General features: G+C 34.7%; 1 protein-coding gene across 2 annotated transcripts; it reads right to left on the bottom strand.

Annotated features, from left to right (window-relative positions):
- Positions 1-5,637: 5,637 nt before the first annotated feature.
- Positions 5,638-23,015, bottom strand: LOC139692336 (acetyl-coenzyme A transporter 1). 2 transcript variants are annotated; one of them, XM_071590457.1, is made up of 9 exons: positions 22,842-23,015; positions 22,266-22,755; positions 21,823-22,119; positions 14,611-14,765; positions 14,001-14,215; positions 10,210-10,394; positions 9,399-9,516; positions 7,847-8,077; positions 5,638-6,766 (listed from the first exon to the last, which is right to left on the bottom strand). In XM_071590457.1, exons 2-9 carry the CDS (start codon positions 22,511-22,513, stop codon positions 6,590-6,592), a joined length of 1,626 nt encoding a protein of 541 aa, XP_071446558.1. In that variant the 5' UTR covers positions 22,514-22,755; positions 22,842-23,015; the 3' UTR covers positions 5,638-6,589. The 2 variants fall into 2 exon arrangements, with proteins under 2 accessions (XP_071446558.1, XP_071446559.1); XM_071590458.1 differs by having other exon boundaries at positions 22,266-22,566.
- Positions 23,016-24,389: the final 1,374 nt, after the last annotated feature.

The raw sequence follows: 24,389 nt of genomic DNA, 5'->3' as shown, positions 1-24,389 counted from the left end.
TGATTGCTGCAGGTGCTACTACATTTGTTACAGACTTGGAAGTGGATATGGCCTTACTCATAAATGTTGCCGCAGTGGTTCACATTTTGACCCCGTGCAGAAAATCTGCACAAGACCTGACACTTGTGTTCCCTCAGAAAACTGCAAATAGAGTTCAAACCTTGGATAAAATTACTTCCAGAAATATTTAAAGAACAAAAAACTCAACAGACTTCTGTTCTCCTGAAAAAGGTGCTTAAAAAGCCTCCAAGGCAGTGATAATGGGGCTGTATCAATAAAATAAGAATATATCCAGCAGGGAAAAGTGATATAAAAAGGATTTCCATTGCATCAAATTTTAAAACATTTGAATTTCCTTCCATTTGGATGAATAAGCTCTGAATTTTGCTTTGAAATATATAGTTATTCCTCAAAATGGTGGAAATACAGAAAAGTAAATTCTTTATTGAATTCATTTAACCATTTTAAAGAAAAAAATCATTACTTTGCACAAGCTCCTTTTAGTAATGTAATAATGATACAGCCTACTCTCAAAATTACAAGCTCTCTAATTCTAGCAGATGCCATTGGCAGAATATAAAATATATTTAAAACAATTATAAAACTATAGGAGCAGACATTATTTCAATACGGAATCTTTAATAGCATCCAAACATATCAGATGAACATTTTGATTAATATTTTGCAGAAACTGGATTCTTATCAGATTCTAATGCAAGTAATAATATGTAAAGTTCATATATTACTTTTTTTAATAGTAAAAATAACTTCAATTTTAAAATATCATTTGCAGAATATTAGCAATGTTTTCGTTACAGCATTAAATCAAAAGATTGCTTTTTTGCCATTTTGCATTTACATGTTATGAAGTGGTGAAATAAAGACATTTAAGAAATCTGCATGTATTTTACTTTGTATGTACCCCTGAAGGGGTTTTCATTTTCATTAAAAGGGTAATTTACCTGAATTATTCCATTCTCTAAAACTTATTTAGGGCTATTTCTGAGGCACCCATTTTTAAAGCTTTGTGACTTCTGGTGTTTTTCCCAAAAATTATTTTATATCTATTGAAAAAGGGCAGTATATGCTGTTATGTTTATGCCATTAAGACATATAATTTCACACATGATATTAGTTCTTAATTTTAATGATTTAAAGTTTAATGATAAGTCATTTCTGCAGCATCAATCCTTAATTATTCCAGCAGTTTTCCTCCACTACCATAAGAACATTTATTAAGAATTGAATTTCTGGTGTCAATTAATATGAAAACTAACATGAATAAGCCATGTTTTATCATTTAATAAAGACAACTTAAGACATCAGATTTAGAAAATTTTATCAAATCATGCACAGTAGGGATTTCAATGCAACCCCTTCGAAGATGTCAGTTAATTAGTAGTTTGATGATAATCTAACATATTTTAAGAAATCTCCAGCTCTTCCTTTTTTTTTAAGGATTTCCTATGACTTCAACACTTTATACTGTTATAGGAAAAACAACAGTTATTGTCTGTTGCTTTTGAAATTAATTTTTAACGTAATTTCTACTCCCTGTTATCAATATCTTGTATTATGACTCCTATATCTCTTGATAAACATATGTTATTGATATTTCTTTCTACCCTCTCTCAGGGATCTTAAGAACTTCCACCTTTCTGTTCTTCTAATTCCTCTGATGTAAGCATTGAAGTAATTGCTTCTCTTCTCCCAAAAATCATTCCTTTTAGAATTACTCTTCTACATACTCTTGCTTGCACTTCTATGTATGCCAATTTATGATTATCTGCTCTTGTTTACATATTTCTTGCCTTATATCCATTTTTCCTCTATTTTAGGACTCCACCGATTTGGGTTACCTGTTTTCTTTTCATAGTAACCTAGACTTTCATTTACAGCTTCATTTAAGCACTTAAGTCTGTGAAGGTCCTCTGTGCATTTGAAATGCTTTGTTGGTACAGTAGTTCACCATTTAGTCGACTTTCTTAAAGTTGTATTTGTTTTTTTAAAGTTCACAACTGGAGGAACATTCAACACATTAAGGGAATGGCACTGTGATCAGGGATCTGAGGATTTAAAAGATTTACAGAATATTCCTAGACATTTTAACTAGCAATAATATTATCAAAGCATGCAGAGTTTCCGGTTGGTTGTGAGTTGGCACAATACAGATTAAGGATCCTGAGTAAAATATCAAGTTTCATACTGTACCTTGAATCACAGATCATATCAAGTCAGTTTCTATGACAGTATTATCATTATACTTTAGAAGAAAGATCAAGATGACCTATAGCTGATTGATACTAAAATCACCTTTAGGTGAGCGATAAATGGAGACAACAATTATGTTATACGAGGGTCATCCGGAAAGTAGTATCCGTTCGTGAAATAAAGACACAAAAGTAAATATTAACAAACATAAAAAATTTTATTTGAAAGAGGATACTTTAAACTACTTCTCAACATAATCTCCAAGCAAATTAAGGCATTTGTCATAACGTGTGACAAGTTTCTGTATTCCTGCTGCATAGTCCTTCGCCGCCAGCTCATTGAGATACGCGAGGGACCCATCTTGCACAAATTTTTGCATAATGCAGATGGTGTTTAACAATTTCATGAACAATTGTTCGAGAAACATTGGGAAAATGCTCACAGATGTCATCAATTGTGACGCGCCGATCGTTCCTCACGAATTCGTCAACTGAGCTCACCAGTTGGTCTGTAATGACAGACGGTCTCCCCGAACGCTCATCGTCGTGTGTGTTCCCCCTCCCCATGTTGAAGTTGCGACACCACCGCCGAACAGACGACTCGTCCATTACATTGTCTCCATACACCTCCTTTAATTGGCGATGAATATCACATGGGCGAACGTTTCTTGCATTGAGGAATTTAATCACTGCCCTCACTTCACAACTGGCGGCGTTCTCAATTTTTTTAAACATTGTAAACAATCACAGAAACAACACAGGCAATGCTAGCGTCACGCAACTTGGCTCAGAGAAGGCAGACAAGCCACTGAAGCTATCTGACCTCGTCCAGCGGCTACTCGCGTCGTCAGCACTTCATGCGGCACGAACGGGTACTACTTTCCGGATGACCCTCGTAACTCTCAAATAAAACAGTAACAATTTCATATTACAAGTCAACACAGAAACAGTCCACATCTTGAGTCTTACACTCCAACTGGTTTGTTGTAAATATGCATACTCCTCCATTTTTGAGTGATTTGCGACAGTATATAGAGCTATGAGTCAATCCTTGAAGGGGATAGAAGTCCACTAAATCCTTATGAAGCAAGGGCTCTGTTAGACAGAAGATATCACACTTCCTAAGATATAGCAAGTGTTTAATTTGACACAATTTTTTTCTAAAGCACTGCACATTGAGCACTAGAATATCAATATATTTTATGTTTGAGCTACAATTTAAAGATGCTAGTCATAGATGCTTTGGCTTCTAAGCAACCGTTGATAGACCCAATGTTTGAATGCAACACAGAATTACCTTAACATTGGAGAATAGGGCAAAATGGTCATAAAATGTTTAAAGATATTTAATTTATGATAAATAAATTTATTGAAATTATAAATAGAAAAATAAATGCCCTCAGCTTATTACAGAGATTAGGGTACAGAGGCAGTGATTTGATGTCCACCACTCTACCAATTATGGTCTCCATAGAGCATACTTGCATCTGATCACAAATGAGATAAATAGCCAATGGTGTAAAAAGCATACATGGACCTCTCAACGTCCAACGAACTAGCTTTAGGAATCTATATCAATATATCGTACTTCTTAATTGCGGCACAAAATGATGTGGGTTGCCATTCCATCATAACAAAGTTGTCTGAAGGATGGCCAATGCAATTCTCTTCAAGGGCAGTCCAGTTATTTCTCTTAAAATTATAAATGAATACATAATTTTACAAACACTTTCACAATTTCAATTGCATTGTATCCAGTGCTCCCATATTGAAAGGCCTTCAAGTGCAAATAATCAACTTGGAAGCATTTCATTGTGATCTCAAAATATCTTCCAGATGAGGAGTGGACCCTTGAAACCATCGATTTTAAGTTCACATCAAGGCCATTAAATATTTATAGCATCACCTCCCCCTCCCAACAACCTACAGCAGGAAGCCGAGAAAAGAAATTTATAAATGGTCACAGGGCCTAGTTTGAATATTACAGACTTAACAAGTTACTAACCATTGGAGACTGTTGGAGAATCTTGTCCCCATCCTGAAGCTCTTCCATTGGGCAAAACTCGAAATAGAAGGATGAAAGTTCTAAAATTTCCCTTGCCCCTTGGTTTGCAAGTTTAAATGGCATTTTATTCATGGAATCGACTTTCTTAATTAAAGCTCTTCATTCAATTCTTGATGTTTAATGCATAAAAGGTTACATGGCACTGAGAATTACCAAATTATGCCATTGCCATTCTTCTGGTTCTTTGTTTCACAGGCTTAGCTTTCCATTCCATGAATCTTTCAGAAAAGCTACAATGGCTATCCATGACAAGCTAATGTGTCTTCAGAATGAAAGTAAATCAGTCAAAGAATAGAGAAATATTAGACCCAATAGTGAAGGTATTTCCCATTTCTACTGAGTTGCCTAGTCTCCTTGTACATTGCAAACCTTCCTGAAAGAAAACAACCCATACACACACTAGAGGATGAATTGAAGAGTTATTTAATGGAACCAGTAATTCCAATAGATGATGACCTTCTAGAATATTGTAAAAATAAAAGAGAATAGGTTGGTCTAACTAAATTTGTCAAAAGGTATTTAGCAGCACCCCTGGTCCAGTGGCCTGTTAATTTTTTTTTAGCACTGTGTCTTTGGTTTCATCAAAAAACTAAAGTTTTTAAAGTCACTGTTTAAATTTGTGCAAATTGCATGCAGTGTCTCTCAATTGAAGGACAAGTAGGGCAAGGGCTGCAAAGAAGAAGAGAGATGCTTAGGGTGAGTCAGCAGCACCTTCAAATGGAAAATAGGTATATCTTCTGAATTAAATGTTTCTGATTCATATTTTTCCATTATATCATCAAATTAGATTTCCATTTAGATAGATAAATTTCAATTATCATCAGAATTTTCCCAAGGAGCAGAATTCCCCGAGTTTTCTACAAAAGCAGACACCCTGAATGAATACATCTATTTACAAGCCATTTTACAGCTGCATAAATATGGGTTCAAACATTATATCATTTAGTGTATGATTTGTATATTCTTTAATCCATAGGGATAGATTTTAAGGAATCCATGGTGCTGAATAAGGCATGTAAAAAAGCAATGGCCTCTCCTTCCTCTCACAGGACTGCCAATCCCTACATTACTATCGAGCGCTCAAGAAAGACTAATGAGAACTGTCTGAAAGAACACTAACTTGCCAGTCAACATCCAGAGATTGATATTAGTTATTAAAAAAGTAATTAGTTAAAGAGTTAAATCGATATTAAACTAATGTGATGTCTAAATGTTAGCAAAAGCTAAACTTTAACTAATTAATACATAACTCTTTTAAGTGTGCTTCAACAGATATACTGCTCAACAAGAATATAATGCCCAAGTAAAGAAGATAATTAATTAACAACTAAAACTTGTAGGTATCAACAATTCCATGGTAACAACAAAAAATTTATTAAGAACAATCAAGCTGTTTTACAGTATACAAATAATACTTACAGGGTTTGTTAAATACAAATTTTTAGGCATAAAAATTACATTATAACCTGATTTTTTTAATTGGACATATAAAGAGTCAACATATAAATGAGCAGGTATACAACGATGCTTTTGATAAAATTTGGAATTACATTCAATACCCCAACAAATATCATTAAATGGACATTATTAAAAGGAAATTCATCAATGAAATAGACCCGAAGAGTAAGGAAATGAAAAAAAAACAAAGATAAAGTGCAAATCCCTTGAAGTACATTCGTAGGCAAAAGATAGAATTTTCATTACACTAGTAGTTGTACAGTGACTAATGCGATCAAATTAATCATGGCCTACACTGTATTTTTATTCACAAAAAAAATCATTAATTGCATATTTCTGTACATAAAAACAAAATAACTCTGAATGAGAGTAAAAAAAAACAAAAACTTAAGCAGAGGGGCATATATGGACAGGAGAAATAGTAGGGAAATTTTTATTGGGTCTCAAAAAGACTTCACATTCGATAATTGCTTTAACATGCACTTTAACAGATTTGGTCCTGCATGTTTTGTGACCAATTACTTAACCAAAACCACCAACAAGGAATGCTACCTGCATATTTTCTATAAAATGTGTGCGTGTCCATAAAATACATTCCCATAAAAATGTAGCAAAACTTTATTCTCAGTTAAAAAAAGATCAGAGTTTAGTAAAACATATAATGTTAAATTTTCAGCAAAAAGTCAGTTTTAATATAAACATTACCTAAACTACTTTAAAAAAATGCTCCCACAGATAATTCTCCATAAATTTAGATGGTAATAATTACAATATGTAAGGATACTTTCAAAACTTAAAAAAAATTATACCTGTGAATCACAGGGCTCATAACATGACACACACACCTTCAAAACTTTTAATTAATTCTAGATCTGTCAACAACTTGCCAGGCGGAATGGTCCTTAGATTGGAGTGAGTTTATCACAGGACGCCCCCATAACAGCCATAAGAGTCCAACCACAGTGCACACAAAACTTTCAATGTAGTAGCCATCAATGAGCGTTGTGCATACTCCAGATGATCTTTCACATAACTAGAAATCAACAGCAAACATATAAGCACACATTCTGAAATGCAATTTGAGCACATGTCTCCTCAATAAGACAGCAAGTAAACATTTCAATAAATACGCTTGATGAACCTCTTAGAAGGGATTTTCTCAGTAATGAATCACTTGCTTGAAGTCCAAAATAGATGGAATGCCTTTTCTACAAGGTTTTTCACAAAAAAAAAAGACTTCCAAGCCACAGCACTTACATACAGGCAAGCTATGATAGTGGCGTGATATTTTAAAGACTGACTAAAATTTTTGAATGACTCCCCTGAAACAAATGTCTTTTTCATTGTGTGAGTTTGAACCTTACCACAGGCTAATGTTTTTTAAGCAAGTACTTAAAATAAATATTTTAAAAATATCTCTAATATTGATAAATCCATGAAATAGAAAAGAAATATATGTTCGATCAGGAAGTCCTGGATGAAAACTCTTGATTCTAAGGCACCACGAAGTACAATTTTATCCATATTTTTTGTGCAAACACTTTGAAAAATCATGAAACTTTCAACTTAAGGTTTAAAACCACTACTTGGGTTAGTAAGAAGTGGAACACTGAACTGACATCCTTCCATGTAGCATCTAAAAAAGTAGCAGTAGTAGTTTTTAGGGGAGGCGAACGACAACTGAGGTCATTTGCACCGTAGGGGATGGACAGGACAGGATGAAGGGTGGAGAGAAACCTGGCGTCGGCATTAGCCTACTCTTTACGAAAGGCGCCAAGGGGTCTAACGTCTCATCCGACAGACAGTGTACTCACTCAAAGTGCCCTCCACAAAGCACCTCAAGTAGGGATCGAGATACCTCTGAAAAATATTCAACACCGCCGGGATTTGAATCCTCTGGGTGGGAAGCCAGTACAATAGCCCCCATACCATCTCGATCCCCTCCAAAAAAGTTAGAGGGATATATTTACGAATGAATAAAATACTCATTAAACTTCATTTACCTATTTAAATAACAGAATTACACACATTATGGGATATTCAATTTCAAAATCTGGCTGGAAGAAGAGAAAATGGCTTGGCTTTTAAACTCATTGGCAAATATCAAACTTACAGCAACTTCTTCAATTGAACTGCAGTCAACTCCCACAATGGAAGATCCATCTGGTAACCTACATGCCTTCCACGTGAGTGAGTCAACCATCCATAAGGCCAATGTTGTCGGCCAATTACCTCCGAGGTTAGACAAAGTGTTGAGCAGTGTCATATATGTACCACCAACTGCAGGATCACTAACTCGTGCAAAAAAGGCCATCACAGCTACAAACATACTGTACACTGTCACCTTTAACAAAAGAGTGAAGCCATTAAGATCATTCCGTTGACTAACCCATGGGGCTGACCATCTTTCATGAAAAAATTACATGCCCAATAGCAACACAAATGGTTAGTACTGCATTAAGCCATTTTAATGTGATGCTTTTTAGTTCCTGTTGTATTATACCTCATTAACAATTTATCGGTGGTATTTATTTAACATATTACCACTTAGGTTGTCTATTTCAGTGGAAGAACTCAGAAAATAATATATGGACCATTTTGGGAATGTTGAAGGTATTTTCATCTAGATTAGTGATATCACCAGCCACACAGAGACGAGAGAGAAACATGATGGGATTGTGCACTAAGTTTTGTAAAGTGTTGGCATTTGACTTTATACAGCAACATCCGATTTAAACAGTGCAAAATGTACACTAATTCAGCCACAAAGTTCTATTTTTCTCTCCTGACATTTATTATTTTTCTTTTCATTAATTTCTAAACAAAACATTGAAAGGGACAGAAAAGAGATATTTTGCAAAAATAGCACCTAAAACATGAACAAATTAGGTACATGAGGCCAAATTCTCATGCATGCAATACATCAACAAAAAATATCATTGGCAGCATTAAAATGTTCTTTTTGCAAATTATAAGACATTTCATGTGATCGTACTTAATATTAAGAGTTTCTTATATCCTGCTTAGTGAAGAGTTGTAGATATGACATTTTGGAGTTCCTCAACAAAATTTTATATGCATTCTTATGACAATACTTCTCTTCATCCCACAAGGTAGATGTATGGTAAGATACCTCATACGGGGTTCATTTTGATGTTAGTTTTCAAGTAAAAGCTAACACTGTGCCAAATATTAACTTCCTCAGACTTCTGCAAATAAGTTAAGCATTTTTAGATACTCATTTTAACATACATATTTTTACAAACATTTATGAGCATTGTTTTGGTGACTAAAAGAGAATGAAGTAAATGAAAAAAACACTCAAAAACTTTAGTCCAGTTTAAAGATTTGTACAGAAATAATTTGGTCCGAGGAGTCTGTGAACTTGCCATTTGAACAAGTAGCTTGAGATATTTAGGAAAATGACAATATAATATATAGTGTCATATGACTACTCAAAATGGATTGAATTGGTTAAATTAAAGTCAACAGATGCAGAAACTCTCACTAATGTACTTATAACTATATTTTCAGTCTATGGAATTCGCAATGTGGTTAATACTGACATACATGACCTTTGATTCTCTAAAATTTCATCATTTCGCTAAGTAGTAGTCTCCACTAAACACTTCTAGTACTTATACCATTTTCACACACACACTCACCTGGTGGAATGAATAACTTGCAAGAAGAAGAATATAATAATAAAAGGGAACAGAGCCATTTCTTATGAGTGATGGGGTAATCCACACTATAAATGCTGCAATAAGTCCAAAGGACAACCTAAAAATAAAATAAGCAATAAAATCTCAGAATTCATTATAGTATGCAAAGATACTTCATTACATGAACTACAGCAAAGATAGAAAGTCTAACCCCTTCACTTCCAAAAATCAAAACTGCCTGCAGGGAGGGACGATCATGACGCAAACCGTGTCATTTAAATTTTGGGGGAGAATTGAAGAAAAAACATACAAATATTGCGAGACACAGGAAAATTTGATTTAAGCAGTTGCCACATATATTTTGAACGCTAATACTTATCATTTATTACATTTCAAATTAGTACCACTTAGTTATAAATAATCTCTACAGTTATCAGCATGTGGCTCGTTATGCAATAATATTGTTTTCATGCTTGTTTGATTCAAAGTGGGCATATAAAGCAAATTGCCATCAAAGGTTAATAGGATACAATTTTAATCTAATTTCAACACACAGAAGTGAATTCATTCAAAACATAACAAAACATATATTTGTGAAAAGACTGAGAACATAATGAGTAAAAAAATAAAATATGTACATAAATGGCAAAAAATAATTTAACATATATGCTTTTGTTATGCTATCAACTTAGTGAAATAAACAATGCTTTTCTAAATAATAAGGAAATTAAAACACAAACTGGGGGGGGGGGGGGAAGAAAATTATATGATAGGACAAATAATAACCACAGTGCACCCAAACATACCTTACCTGTATGGTATGGCTTTTAAATATATATCCATTGGGCGAGGTCCTGAAGTATACTTGCTTATTACCAAAGGCAAAACTATCTGAAGAGGCACCAATGGCACAGCCAGCATGGCTAATTCTTCTTTAGGGATGCCAGCATCCATTAATTTAAGGCTAGTTACAGCATCACATGCCGAGAAGCCAACCTACATGAATGAATTCATTATGTACAAAAATCACTGCAAACCATCCTCAATTTGTATATATGACTACATTACTACATTTATTTGAAGAATATGAACATTCAAAAATACAGTATTGATAAAAATTCCATTGGATCTTCATGCCTGCAAGCATGAAAGCTTACAGCAAACACAAACTGTTCTTAAAACTATAGGAAAAATTGTTTGCATCAGAATTTCACAATTCCCATTTCATAGTTCCAACTTGGAAGTCAAAGTCCTGACTTTAACAAAACCCCCTAACATGATTTTTTCCTCAAAAGGTTGAAAACCACACATTTTCAAATTTTTCCTGACTGAGTGGCCAACCTGCATTTACTCAGGAGCCATTTATCTTTGCAGATTCAGGGAATTAAATTTTTCCCTACAAGGCTAATGTACTTCTCACCCCTTTAACACAGGCACACTGAACTGAAGTAGATTTGCTAAGAAGTGAGACATTCATAACACCAATGAGGCTGTTTTGCATTACATTTTGATTGAATTTCTTTCTTTATGAAGCCAGTAGCCATTTAAGGTTTACATGGTCTGAGTTCTGTAATAAGAAGCATGACTATATTGTCTAGTTCTAGTGAAAACTACAGAGTTATTTTCTGTGAAAGCTCTTATAACAAACTCTGACTCCTGATGACATCATAGGAGCCCATATTCTTATGGCATGATTAATAACATCCATATACAAATTGAAATGAAATAAACAACTTGATAGAAATGAAAGATTTGATTGTGATGGGCGATTGGAATGCGACGGCAGGCGAAGGAAGAGATGGTGATGAGGTGGGGGACTATGATTTAGGCACGAGGAATGACTGCGGGGAGAAATCAGTTGAGTTCTGCAGGAGACAGGGGTTAGTCATCACCAACATTTGGTTTAGACACCACAAAAGACGCAGGTATACATGGAAAATGCCAGGTGACTCAGAAAGGTATCAGTTAGATTATATTCTGGTTAGGCACAGGTTTAGGAACAGTGTGATAAATTCGCACAGCTTCCCAGGAACGGATACGAACTTTGACTAAAATTTAGTTGTTATGAAGTGTAGCGTCCGTTTCAAAAAGATAAGGCAGGGGCGGTGGGTTAGAAATGGAATGTAGAAGCATTAAATGGATTGACAAGGAAGGAGTACCAGCAGGCTGCAGAGAAAATTAAGGATGAGGGTAAGGAGCTGATTACTATTGAGGAAAACTGAGAATACGTCAAAAAAGGGATAACGAGAGCTGCAAATGAAACTATAGGAACCATTAATGGGAAAAGGACAAGGAAACCATGGATCATGGATGAGACGATTAGAAAGATAGATGAGAGAAGAAAATGGAAAAATGTAAACACAGAGTAAGGCAGAAGTAAATACAAAGAGTTAAATAATAAATTGAGACAGGCAACAAACAAAGCAAATGAAGCATGGTGGAAGACGGTGTGAGGACATGGAATGTTTGCAGTTGAAAGGTGAAATCGGTGCTCTATGAAGTAAGGTTAAAAAACTATTGGGAAGTACGTAATAAGGGAAGATCTTTGCCAACAGTTATAGATAAGGCGGGTAAGATAATAGTTGACACAGAAATGATCCAAGAGAGATGGAAGGAATGCATAGAAAAACTTTGATAGGTAAAACATCAAAATTTTGATAAAATATTTCAACCTAGTATGTGATTTGGAAAAGTTTTCTTTTGCCCAGCAGGTACAATTTCCCATCAAATATTGTCTAATATGATAGACTACTTTTTATATACTTATACATAATAAGAAATTAACAAGAAGCCTATTTATATAATAAGAATATACTTTACTTAACAATGAGGCAATATAGCCAAAATATTCAATAAAATGAATTATATGAAAATTATTTATGATAAATGTTCAATTATTGGAAATTTTGCCAACATATATATGTTGGCCAGCCTTTACATGGTCTCTGATTTCAGGTTTATTTCCAAAATTTCAAGGATACACATTAATTTTTAAGGTGATCTGCTACCATTATCACTACCTTGTATCCCTGATAGCATGAATTTACGCACTCTAAAGTTGAGCATTTTCATGTATTTTTCATTTCCCTAAAGAATTCATGCTTAGATTATTAGTTAATTCTCTAATAGAGACGGGGCACTATATTGGCTTTTGGTTCTTGGGCAAGAAGTGTTATGAACTGATTCATCTGTCTTTAAGAAGACTACATTTAAAATAATTATATTTCATTCAATTTTAAGTTCAGAGCACTTCTGTTAAGCCAATGGGTGTGGGTGACTCTACTTTGTATGACATATCTCTCTGAAGAGAAATGTATGAGGGTGGTTTGAAAGGTTCTTGGCATCACCACCAAGTGTCAGCGCTAGTGTAATGAGTTTCCCACGTAGTATGAGTGCAATTGAAAAAGTAAGGTCCCCTATTTTTTTTCCAGAAAAATCAATTTATTCTCAACTTTGCATACATAGTTGAAAAGTTTGAGCATTCAGCTATTTTTCTACATAGTTGCCTTGGCAATCAATCACTTTTTGCATCCTTGTAAGCAGCTTTTTAATAACGGCATTGTACCTTTCTCCCGCCGCATTGCGAAGCCCGATTTCTGGGATGCAAAAGAGTTTCTGCTGATAGATTATCTTCCCACTGGCCAAACAACTACTGAACAACACTATGCTAATCTCCTGGACCAACTACAGAAATAGATGCACGAAAAAATGCCAGGTTTGGTAAGGAAGAAAGTCATCTTTCAACGAGACAACGCACTCTCACACACATGTTGCTGTCATGGCAAAAATACGTAAACTAAGATACAAATCGTTGCCACGCCCACCTTGTTCACCTGATTTGGGACCATCAAATTTCCATTTCTTTCCCAAGCTCAAAATTTTCCCCAGTGGACAGAGACTCTTTAAACAAAGAACTAATAGCTGAAATAGATGGTTATTTTGCAGGCCGGAAGGAATCTAATTTTTGAGACGGGATCAAGACATTGAAATATCACTGGACCAAGTGTGTTAGTGTACAGGGAGGCTACATTGACAAATAAAAATTTTCAGGTGAGTCATTTATTTCTATTCCAATCTGAGAACTTTTTAAATTACCTTTGTATGCATGCATACATTTCTCATATTCAAATGCATCTAAGAATGAAATACCATACCACACTTATCAATCAAGCAGCTAGTAACAAGAAGAAAATGCAGCTGATAATATATTTTCATCACCAGCACTACTTCTAATTCATGCAAGATATTCAACCTCTGATTCAATCTTCATTCCATAACTGATTCCAACCTAGTTCCACTGATAAATCTACAGATCTAATTTCTGTAAATTTGCACTAAGGTTAATACTGAAGCATTTAATTGAGCCTATACTTTCTATTTCAATAATAACTGCTACTAATTGCAGCATTTTTTAATCAATGGGCATTTTATCAACATCATCAATCTGATGCAGATAAAATGCCCTGGTTCTTGGTTCCTTTGGAAATGGAGGTTCCTTTTATAACATTTTTTTTAATGGAATCAAAACATTAGCTGCACCTTCCTCATATCACCCAACTAATTAGGATCCAATTTCAAAATTCATAAGAGGCATGTACTTACTTTACATGTCAGAAGAATTAGAATAGTAGATTTAATAGCAGGCAGATGAATTATGTCCCATAACAAACTGTAGGTTTGACCAACTCCAATATTTGGGGGTTCAGTCCTTGTTTCTGTAACACCATCGAAGGTAGATCTTGAGTTCACTTCTTTCTTTCCTATCCAAACAAGTGTGGTAGTTACTATAAAAACCAAACCCCAGAAGTATAGAAAACCTGAAAGAATATTTGAGATTGGCATTAGAATTACAAATAATGATATGAACTCAGGGTAAACACTGAGTTCATAGCATTGAGTTTGCAGCTCTGCATATAATGTTCATTCATAAATTCATTACTTATACTGTGCTATCTGTTTATTTTTTCCTAAATTTAATTGTGAAAAATATTTATAAATTTAATATTTCAGAAATGAGTATGTTAATTTATAACAATTCAGGGAAAAATAAAATTTACAGATTATTTTCCTGCAGAAAATTAATGCTATGAGGTTGATCACAGGGAAAAGATTCAATTTAGGGCATTGATCAATAATGACCACAAAAAGTTTTCCAAAAGTCCAATCACAAAACTGTTTCTACAGTTCCACTTTATTCATGTTTATAACTTACTGGATAAAGTGACAATTCCTTTTGGAGATGGAGTTGACCTCAAGTAATTGTTGCAAAAATCTGCAGACTCCAGAGCCATAAAAACTACATAACCTAGGAAGTACCCTGATGTTTGTCCAACACTGTTGCATGTAGACGCATGACCAACATTAGACCTGAATCAAATGAAACAGATGAAATTAAAAGAGAAACTAATTTAAATTACACGCACACCTTTCGAGCCATTCCCTATGGGGTAGGCAAAGTCAAAAACAGCTTCATTTTAAGTTATTTCAGGACACTCACTACCTTTCACTAATTCCTTTAATGCACCCTGTCCTTCCATACTCCAACTACCCCTGCCACATTTACCACTCTGAAACACCATCCATTCACTTTCTACCAGGCATTAAAGGCAATTAACTTCCAAGATTTTGTCCAATACTACCTTCCACTCCCATTTTAGCACATACTGATCCAGTCAAAAGACTAATTACTTTTTTATTTTAACATTCTATCTTTCACTCTTTCCCTTTCTGGGGTGATAGCCTTCCACTAATTTTCTGATGTAATTCATGTTCACAAACATTAACAACTCTTTCATATCAACTTCCATAAAAAACCCTGAGTGTCAAACTATAGCGTACACCCTAAAAGGTGTAGAAAATACAAATATGGACACCATTCACCCACATTTCTGATGTCAGGTGATAATCATCAGTAAAAACTTTTGCATGAATACACTTCACCCAGAGACATCTATGCGAGAGGCCAAGATCATGCAAAGTAAGGTAAGGGAGATGTGGAAAGGGATTTATGGAACCCAAGCAATCTAGGGTAATAACTCATGCATACTATTACATGTATCTTAGATATATCTTTGGGAATCAAAAAATTCCATCAAACCCTGAATGCATGCATACTAATCAACTTATGAACTAAAACCTAACTATTCCCATCTATATCAACAACATTAAATCCTTTGCACTTAGTTTGACACATACATAGAACTGCCATTCATCATATGCATTTCAATCATCCACTCTCATTCCTTCCCATGCATATCTCTCGCATATCTGGTACCAATAGTTCATACAGCATTGCCATCTCTCTATCTGGATGAGCTATTCTTTTGTGACCTATTCCATAATGAGCATCTATTCCGACTTTGGTCGGTAATGAAAGGGGAGAAACATTACCTAATCTTTCTGTCATCTGTATCATTCCCTGATAAAGGTTACACTATTCTAACAATATGTTACGGCAAATTTTTGCCAGCATTCAACCAGCAACACCCTAGCCTAGTAATACCGTACACCTCAATTTACAAATCTCATAAACTTAATAATCTCATTATAGGACCACCTTGATAGGCAGCATACCACTGCCCATGCTTTTCTGCAAGGAGGTGTATGCAGTCTGTTCTGTCTGTACGTAATCTGTCCTCTGCAGAAGAAAAAGATGAAATGGATTGAAGAAACTACAAGGGCTTAATAATCTTATGGATGTGAAATTAGATCCTGATTGTGTATATAACTAATAATTAGAGCAGGTCTGTGACCCACCCACAGTGGAAAAAAGTTTCTTTAACAAGTTGGTTTTAGGCATCATATATTAAAAGGCCATGAGGGTCATTCAAAATCATGGTTTGCAAAATGTAAGTAGTATAACATGCTGCTCCCATTACCTATCAAGAACCACTGATTTGAAACAAGCATGTACAATTAGATTGGAAGAAGTAATTCAATTTATTGCATGCCATGTTATTCTTCAAAATGGGATTTGCCATAAATAATGATAAGAATGTATTAAGAGTGATAACATGAGAAGAAATATGTAGAACCTTTCGGTTTCAAATAAGGATTAATACAAAGAAATGGATCCATGCCAATACTTTGCTTAAACTTGCCAGTAAAATATGCCATTTGTATAGCAAACAGCTTATCAATGGAACAAATTAAGCACAGATTTATTGAAACAATAGTGCCAAAAGTAAAAAATAAGTATAAACCCTGCTATATTAATATTAAGTATATTAGTATAGCAGATGACAAAAGTTGCAATGCTTAAACGAAGATTGTTGATTCTAATTCTCATTGCATACTTTAAAGTTTTTACGGTAAAACTATTCATATAAAATATTTTAACCAATCAAACCATCTATTCAAATTCCTAATGAATGAATTCAGTGCAAAGAAAAGCTTCGAATTACTCCAATCCCAAAATTATGTGAACGAAAACTTACCAAACAACCCTTATTATTCAGATGACATTAATGAGATAAAATTGCAGGTTCTTGATTTGATAAATGAGCTAGACTCACTCAAACAACAACTTCCTCAGGAATCAAACAGAAGACCACCATCAGAGCTTAGTCCTGAAATGAATGAAAGACAACTTGGCTCTTTGGCTGCAATTAGGCTCAACTGCAACAAAACCAACTCCATTCATGGGCAGAAGGAATTAACGCAAAATATCACTGTGGATATTTATCAAGGTATTCCTAACCAGAGATTGGCAAATGGCTAACTTAACACCAAGGTTTACAACGGAGACAAGGAGGAACTGAGCCATTACAGACCTATTTCCCTCACAACCATTTTGGGCAACATTATGGAACAAATAGTAGCTAGTTCAATTGTGAGACACCTCAATAATCAGGAGTTACTAATGAAAAATCAGCACCGTTTCCCAAAAGTGCGGAACCTGCAAGACACAACTTTCACTTTTTGTTCATGATCTTCTTACTTCGCCAGAGAGCAATATTCCAGTGGACATGATTTTTCTAGATTTTAAGAAAGCCTTTGAAAAAGTACCTTATAGTAAACTACTCACAGAGCTATAAGCCTATGGCATAGATAAAAATATCCGGGGTTCGATTAAAGACTTTTTAAATAGTCGAGCACAATGAGTTGTCATAGATTGAGTTAGCTCAATTGAGGACACAGCAGCTTTATCAGATGACCGTAATACTATACAACGCTGGTGCGACACTTGGCAATACTGGGTAAATGTGATGAAGAGGTCTAAGAAAAATGCAATCTGTTACTGGTTAGGCCTCATTTAGAATATGCTGTTAGATATGGGATCCTCAGGAAGTTGGATTAATTGCTGAATTGGATCACTTGCAGCGTGGAGGAGCTAGACTTGTAAAACATTGTTATGATAAACTTAGAAGCATATCCAAAATATTAGAGCAGCTAGGTTAAGAATCACTCACAGAGCGAAGGTTAACTTACAGATTAAATCTCTTGCATAAATTGGAGAGATGTTTCTTTAACAGTTACGTTGAAAATGGATTATTGCCATGGGAGGAGAAATTAAGAATAAAATGCTATAAAGTCTTTCTTTAAAATTAGAGAGATTAAGTAAAGAACAGATAGATTTAAGATGTTTTTTCCACACACGATAAAGGATTAGAATAACAACGTCTGACCACTGTACCCCACCATCTTTGGGGCAAAATTAGTCTGGTGTGTATACACCCCATTCCACACACCCTAGTGGTGGCTAGCAGGGAACATAATAAAAAATTTTAAAAAATTGCTAAAATTAGACTATTGTTCATGAAAATATTAACCCTATGATTTGTTCTATCAAAGGGGAGCTAGTCTCACCAGCAAATGAATATGTACAATTTCATCAGACTACTGCGCACACAGGTAATTCTGACACAAAATTAAATTTGAGAGGCAACATTGGTATCAACAATACAAGCATTGAAGAAAAAGGCTGACAAATGATGCCTATGACCAAAACATACATAAATTTAATGTTGTCTGAATATCATAAACTCATAATTGAATAAGTACACAATCAGTTAAGTCAGAACTCTTTGATACATTCAACAGATTAAGGGCAGTTTTTCCTCTCATGAGAACCCTTAGTATGATAGAAAAATCTAGGAGAAGCTCTTATGAAAGAGTAAAATATGGCAGTTCAAGGACAGCACACAGGAATAAATGAATAAAGGAAAAGGGTAGTCATATGGTCACAGATTAATGTGGAGCTAGCAATACACACAACAGGACAATTTGTAAGGCAATTATGTGGCGTATGTGCGGGAAAATAAATGAGCAAACTATACTAGTAGACAATAAATGCAGGGATGCTCATATAAGATAAATTGAAGTTGCTACTGCAGTGAGAATTTGTAAGATTGGAAAAGCTGCAAGCATTGATGGTAAAAAGGAAGAGTACCGTGTTAGATTTTGAATACTTGGATCATCTGTCAAAGGTCATTGAATAAGCAATCCATACATGGACATATGATAGAAAACTTATCATGCATTTATGAATTGGAGATGGTATTCCACAGGATTAATAGAGAAAAGTTATGGAAGATTTTCAGAGAATTTGCAGTAAAAAGGCTGCCATTGAATACTTTTTAAGTGATCAATTAAAACAGCTGAAGCATGGTTTCAATGAAATGTGATGATGATACACAGCATTGAAACCATGAACGTGAAGTATTAAATCTTTATGTAGAAGTGCATAGTTTCCTTTTTACCCTCATCAATAAAGAAGTCATGGAATTGAGTCCCTTGATGCAATTACCTTGTTGAATACAAAATGTGAGGGCCTCACGAAATCTAAGATGTAACAAGGTTATCGAGGTGAATGTTAGCCTGAGTAGCTGGTTGGATGCTAAGAGGAGGAGTAATTTATATTTCTACAAACCAGGCAGTACCCACTTGAAGTGATCTGGACACCTAAGCTTTTGTTTTAAAGTAACATTTTTTTTTTGAGTTTTTCCTTCCATGAACTCTCCTCTTCAGTTAACGGGATCTTTTTTTCCTGGAATGGCTAAAAATTCTTAAGCTTTTTCTCCCCAAGTTAATTCAATTTTTGTGTGATGCCCAAAGCCAGACTAACCCAAAATCAGCGGACTCCTGATGGATAAATTATCTATCAACACTAATTACCAAATAGGTAAGAGACCAAAAGTCTATTTCCTTTGCAAATTGGAGATAAAAATTTTTTTAGAATAATGTCAGTGGATGCTTTGCTTAAGAGTAGATGCAAGATAAGTGAATTTCCTGAAGTACTTCATGTGGGTGCTGTGACTTCCACATATTATTATTTTCTTCATACATGCAACCTAATTTGGGGAAAGAAAGATCATGAAAAAAATCTTTTGGACAAATCCTTCAATGAAGATATTATCGCTGCTGATGAGGTTTCATTTAAGGAATATATTCAATCACCTGAACAGGACACAAACTGAGGAGACAAGCAATTCTCAAGATTAACACTTGATTGAAGATTATTTTCTCCTTTAAGTTGAGACAAAATTATGAAATTTAGGAAATATGAACCATGCTCTAATATATTAACACCTGGAAGGTACATAAAAACCTAAGTCTTGAGTATGAAGTAAAACATCAAGTGTCTTATTGACACTTCGGTTTGATGATTGGTATGCTATTGATATATACCATTACATTTTGCACAACCATTCAAATTCAGAACATTTGATTTCATTATTTCTGAAAGAGAGTTGCTAGGCCAACTGATAATTTGAAAATTAAACATAGAATTGGGTAAATACATGGAAGTCTACAACAGTATATAAATAAATAGGGTCTGCCACACTATCTGTAATATGTACCTGAATTTCTGATTTTTATGGAGTAAATAAATCTGGAATCCAAAATTTTCAGAGTCAACAAATAAAAAAATATTCCATTTACTTTTACAGTGCTTTGATCTGATTATGTAAATATAATAGTTGGAAGAAAAATGGTCAAAAAATTAGCTTCAATTCATTAAACTTTTGACATGCCAGTGATGAATACATAATTATACCTCAAAACAAGAGTACTCTATTGAAATATGCTACAGTGGAAATGCATATAATGAAAAATTTTCAATTGAAATTATTTCAACATAAGCCAAAAAGAAATGGTGTAAAATATCTGCATTGTTGTAAATGCTCATGTATTGCATACTTCTAATTTATAGATACATATTTGCAGGGAGTCCCTACAGGCAAGGCGCCTGAAGTGTGGACTATGCATAGAAGTATCAGTACTGACTGGTTGACAGGCGACAGGAAAAAATCTTATAAATTTCCATAATGGAAAAAGAAAAAAAACTACCCACATGTAGCTTTTTCATTCGCAGGTTTGAAATATCAAAAATCATTAAATTAATCATCATTACTGAAACAATTTTTCTATGGACCAGGAAACTTCTGGTGAGCATATCTTTCAACTCAACAGTTGCAGCAGACATTCCATTTTTCAACTTAACGCTCTTATCACTTTGGGGCAGTGGAATGATTTGGAAAGCAGAAAAGTTTCAGAATGCTGACTTTAATATACTACCCAGAATGACAAATTAGCAAAAATACTATGAACAAAAAATGTCTGAGAATTGAGTACAAAATAAATTTCATCATATTTTTCATTCATTATTCTTCTTACAGCATTAGAATTTACTTTGAAAGAATTTTTCACTTTTTCAAACACAATATAAAAAAGTACACAGAACTATCAATTAATCAATACAAGCATATTATTAAAAATTTGTCCTATGAGTCTCATTTTTTGGGCATATTCATGCACAATAGGTAAGTTGGATAAAGATTACCAAATATATGAAAAGTGGAATAACAAATTTGATAATATTAAATTGAAAATATGGGTGACTTTTAAAATCTGTCCCAAATTATGTTCCTAATCCACCCCTGAAATGCGGTTTGAGTGGGAGGGGATAAAAATGGTACAAACTTTCCAAGGACAAATATTTAGGAATAAGAGTTTTAGTAGATGTGATATTAAGAAGAGTATGCTTTTTTCTCTATACTCGTGTGTACATGAATTACATAGCAACTTTAACGCCGATTCATACCATTGATTTTGTCCTCTCCATTACTATAGAGCCAGGATGGCAACTGTCAACATGATACTGCCTGATATTAGTACTCGTAGGCCTCCAACCCATATTTATGGTAAATGATTTACGGGCATAGAATATCGTTTACTACTTTTTACTGACAGAGGTAAAATAAAACTAATTTTTAAGGAAGAAGGCACAAATGACCTCAGCTGTCAGTCTCCTGATAACTTAAACTACTTAAGGAGGAACACTAAGACTGATCATACGACGCATCACAAATAAGAAAAAAAACTTCAATTAGAATTTGAAAAATGACATTATAAACTCTTCATTTTGTATGATTATGGTATTACCAATTCCATATATGCTTATGAATGTATGAAAAAATACCTTTTCAACATAGTCAGCGCCCATCCATCCACTGCTATATCTTGTGTAGCAGTCAAGAAGTTAAGGCAAAAGAAAATAAAAGTAAGAAGAATCACATTGGGTTGACTACTTTCTTTGCTCTCAGAGAAATCCATTCCGTCTTTAACGTGGGCTTCCCCAAGCCAGGAGTCGACATTATGGGATAGAAACCACATAAAAACACCAAGTAAATACTGAGACGGTATAAGCCAGGTTTTTCTTCGTCCGAACTTTGGAGAATAGCATGAATCCACAATTGGAGCCCATAGCAGTTTCAAGCTAAAAACAATCAAAGTGGAATGTTGGAACATAAACACATCGTAATTACCAGTTAAATCAAATACTATTTGTTGCATATCAGGATGAAATTTTAGTACAGTTTAATTAATACAAAATTGAAAAAAATAGAAAGCACTCCCACTAACCTAAAAGGCCAATATACGAAGCTGAATTCTGCTTGTTGTTTATAACTTACACCACGGTTCTGTAAAACCATTGGTATTGCGGATGTGAGCCCAAGTGGGATGCCTTGTAAAAGGTAGAGGAAAAAGAGAAGTGCAATGTTACCCGCGTCACTTCTCTCATTCCGAATACCTTCTCCGTTACTTCTTTCTTCGTCTAAAAGTAATCCTTGACCTTCATCGCCACCACCGGCCCTCCGTCTTGGCATCATCTTGCCGAAATTTCGGCAAGGAGCAATCTAATAAACTTTAAGTTTCTTGTGATCTGTAAATTACGATCTACTAATATAGACAACGCGAAGACCTCTGAAACTACTCCATTAATTTACATCTTCCGTACGCCGAATACATGTAATTCGTTCGACGCACCAGGTTTCCCTTGGTTTTTGGAAGGTTAAACACTAGAGTACATACGCTTAAATGATGACGTAATGTTCTTATAAATTAACCACAGCTAAAAGATAATAAATAATATTTTTTCTGTGAAAACGTAAACATAACTGCTGAAATACGAATTTGTCATTAAACTCAGAAGCGTACCTGCTCTCTTGGCCATCGACCTTTTATCCTGATTTTATAGCTAATGAGCAGCAGCACACACACGAAAAAGACATATTCTAGCCTCACAGCCGCAAGAACTAGCCTACGCTACCTTACCTCATCAACAGAGAATCGTATATTGACGCATGTGTTCTTTGAATTGCTTATTTTGGCCACGTTGACCACCATCATTGTTTTTAAGACAAAAGAAGGACGAAATTAATAAAGGCCGCGATACCAAAATTGTATTTTCTAGCACTCTACAGTTGTGAAATGTTACATTTTCAGATGAAGCCTTAAGCGTTCGCATTCCAATGTCATATGAGACCCATACTTATAGAAGGTGATAGATGGAAGTATTATTCATATTTATCTCTCGAATGAACTATTTGACGTAAGTAGTATTACTGAAATAGATGCAGCACTAATCCATTTGACGTTTAAAACCAGGGTTCGGGACTCATGTTGTTCATTATTTTATTTCTGATAAAAGATTGGAGAGATTTAGTACGCGAATAAAGTTTCTTTTTTTCTGAAGGGTAGAGCGTAGGACCAATGACTTGAGGGCCCGCGTTCGATCCCCAGGCAAGTCTCTCTGGGCACCCTCAGTTCCACTCAAGCTGAGTGATTTTTCGGGTACCGTATCATCCTGGGAAACCATAACCGTCGTAGGGAAAGGAACTGGCCCTCGTGGCCTGATGTGTGAATTTCACATGCCGTAAGTCTTTGTACTGGGTGAACTCTACCATCACATACCAAACCGACCTTTGGGTTGATTGCTGTGTTTGTGGTGTTTATATTTGAACAATTATAGTTAAAACTATGTGGTGGTTTTCCCAAGGTTTAGAATGTTCTTGGAGATCAAATGTAACACTTTAGAGGACACGGTAGGGACTAGGTGAGTTCTAGCTAGCTATACTACTCTCTGATCAACTTTGCTTTCAAGACTATGAGATATTATACATCTTTTGACATTTAACCGGCCTGGGCAGGCTGATTTTTATTTCATCTTAAAAATGATTGCATTTTCCTGCCTCCATTAATAATAAAAATATGGATTTGTTAATGAGTGAGACAAATGAGAGCCAGGCATCCCCATTATTTTTATTCATCCAAATATCAAGTTGTTGTTGATGATTTGAAATAATTGTAGTATACCATAACTTTTATCTGTGTTTTGACTGGTAATATAATTGTTGCCGGCCATGTTAATGGCTATGGACTAGAATGCTTTAGATGCTACTGTACAGTAGTTCTCAGCTCAGTTGCATAATCAGGGAGATAGGATTGGGGGATACATCACACTGATATTGCCACCCATGAAACAAGTTAATACTGCCACCAGCCATATGTATCTTTCACTGCACCCTGTTAAAAATCCGTACTAATATCTAAGCGTAATTAATTAAACTGAAGACAATGCCTTAGTTAGTGATTAAATATAGTCAAAATACCTTAATGAAGGGAACCCTAAGTTAAAATAATCTTTTAAAATTATTTTATCATTATATTTTCAAGATAAAATAATATGTGGAATGCCATCCATTT

This window comes from Hetaerina americana, unplaced genomic scaffold (genome assembly GCF_022747635.1).
Source record: "Hetaerina americana unplaced genomic scaffold, ioHetAmer1.1.p SCAF_4, whole genome shotgun sequence".
NCBI classification, from domain to species: Eukaryota; Metazoa; Arthropoda; class Insecta; order Odonata; family Calopterygidae; genus Hetaerina; species Hetaerina americana.
Note: the sequence above shows the minus strand (reverse complement) of the source record. Positions and strands in the feature narration are given on the sequence as shown.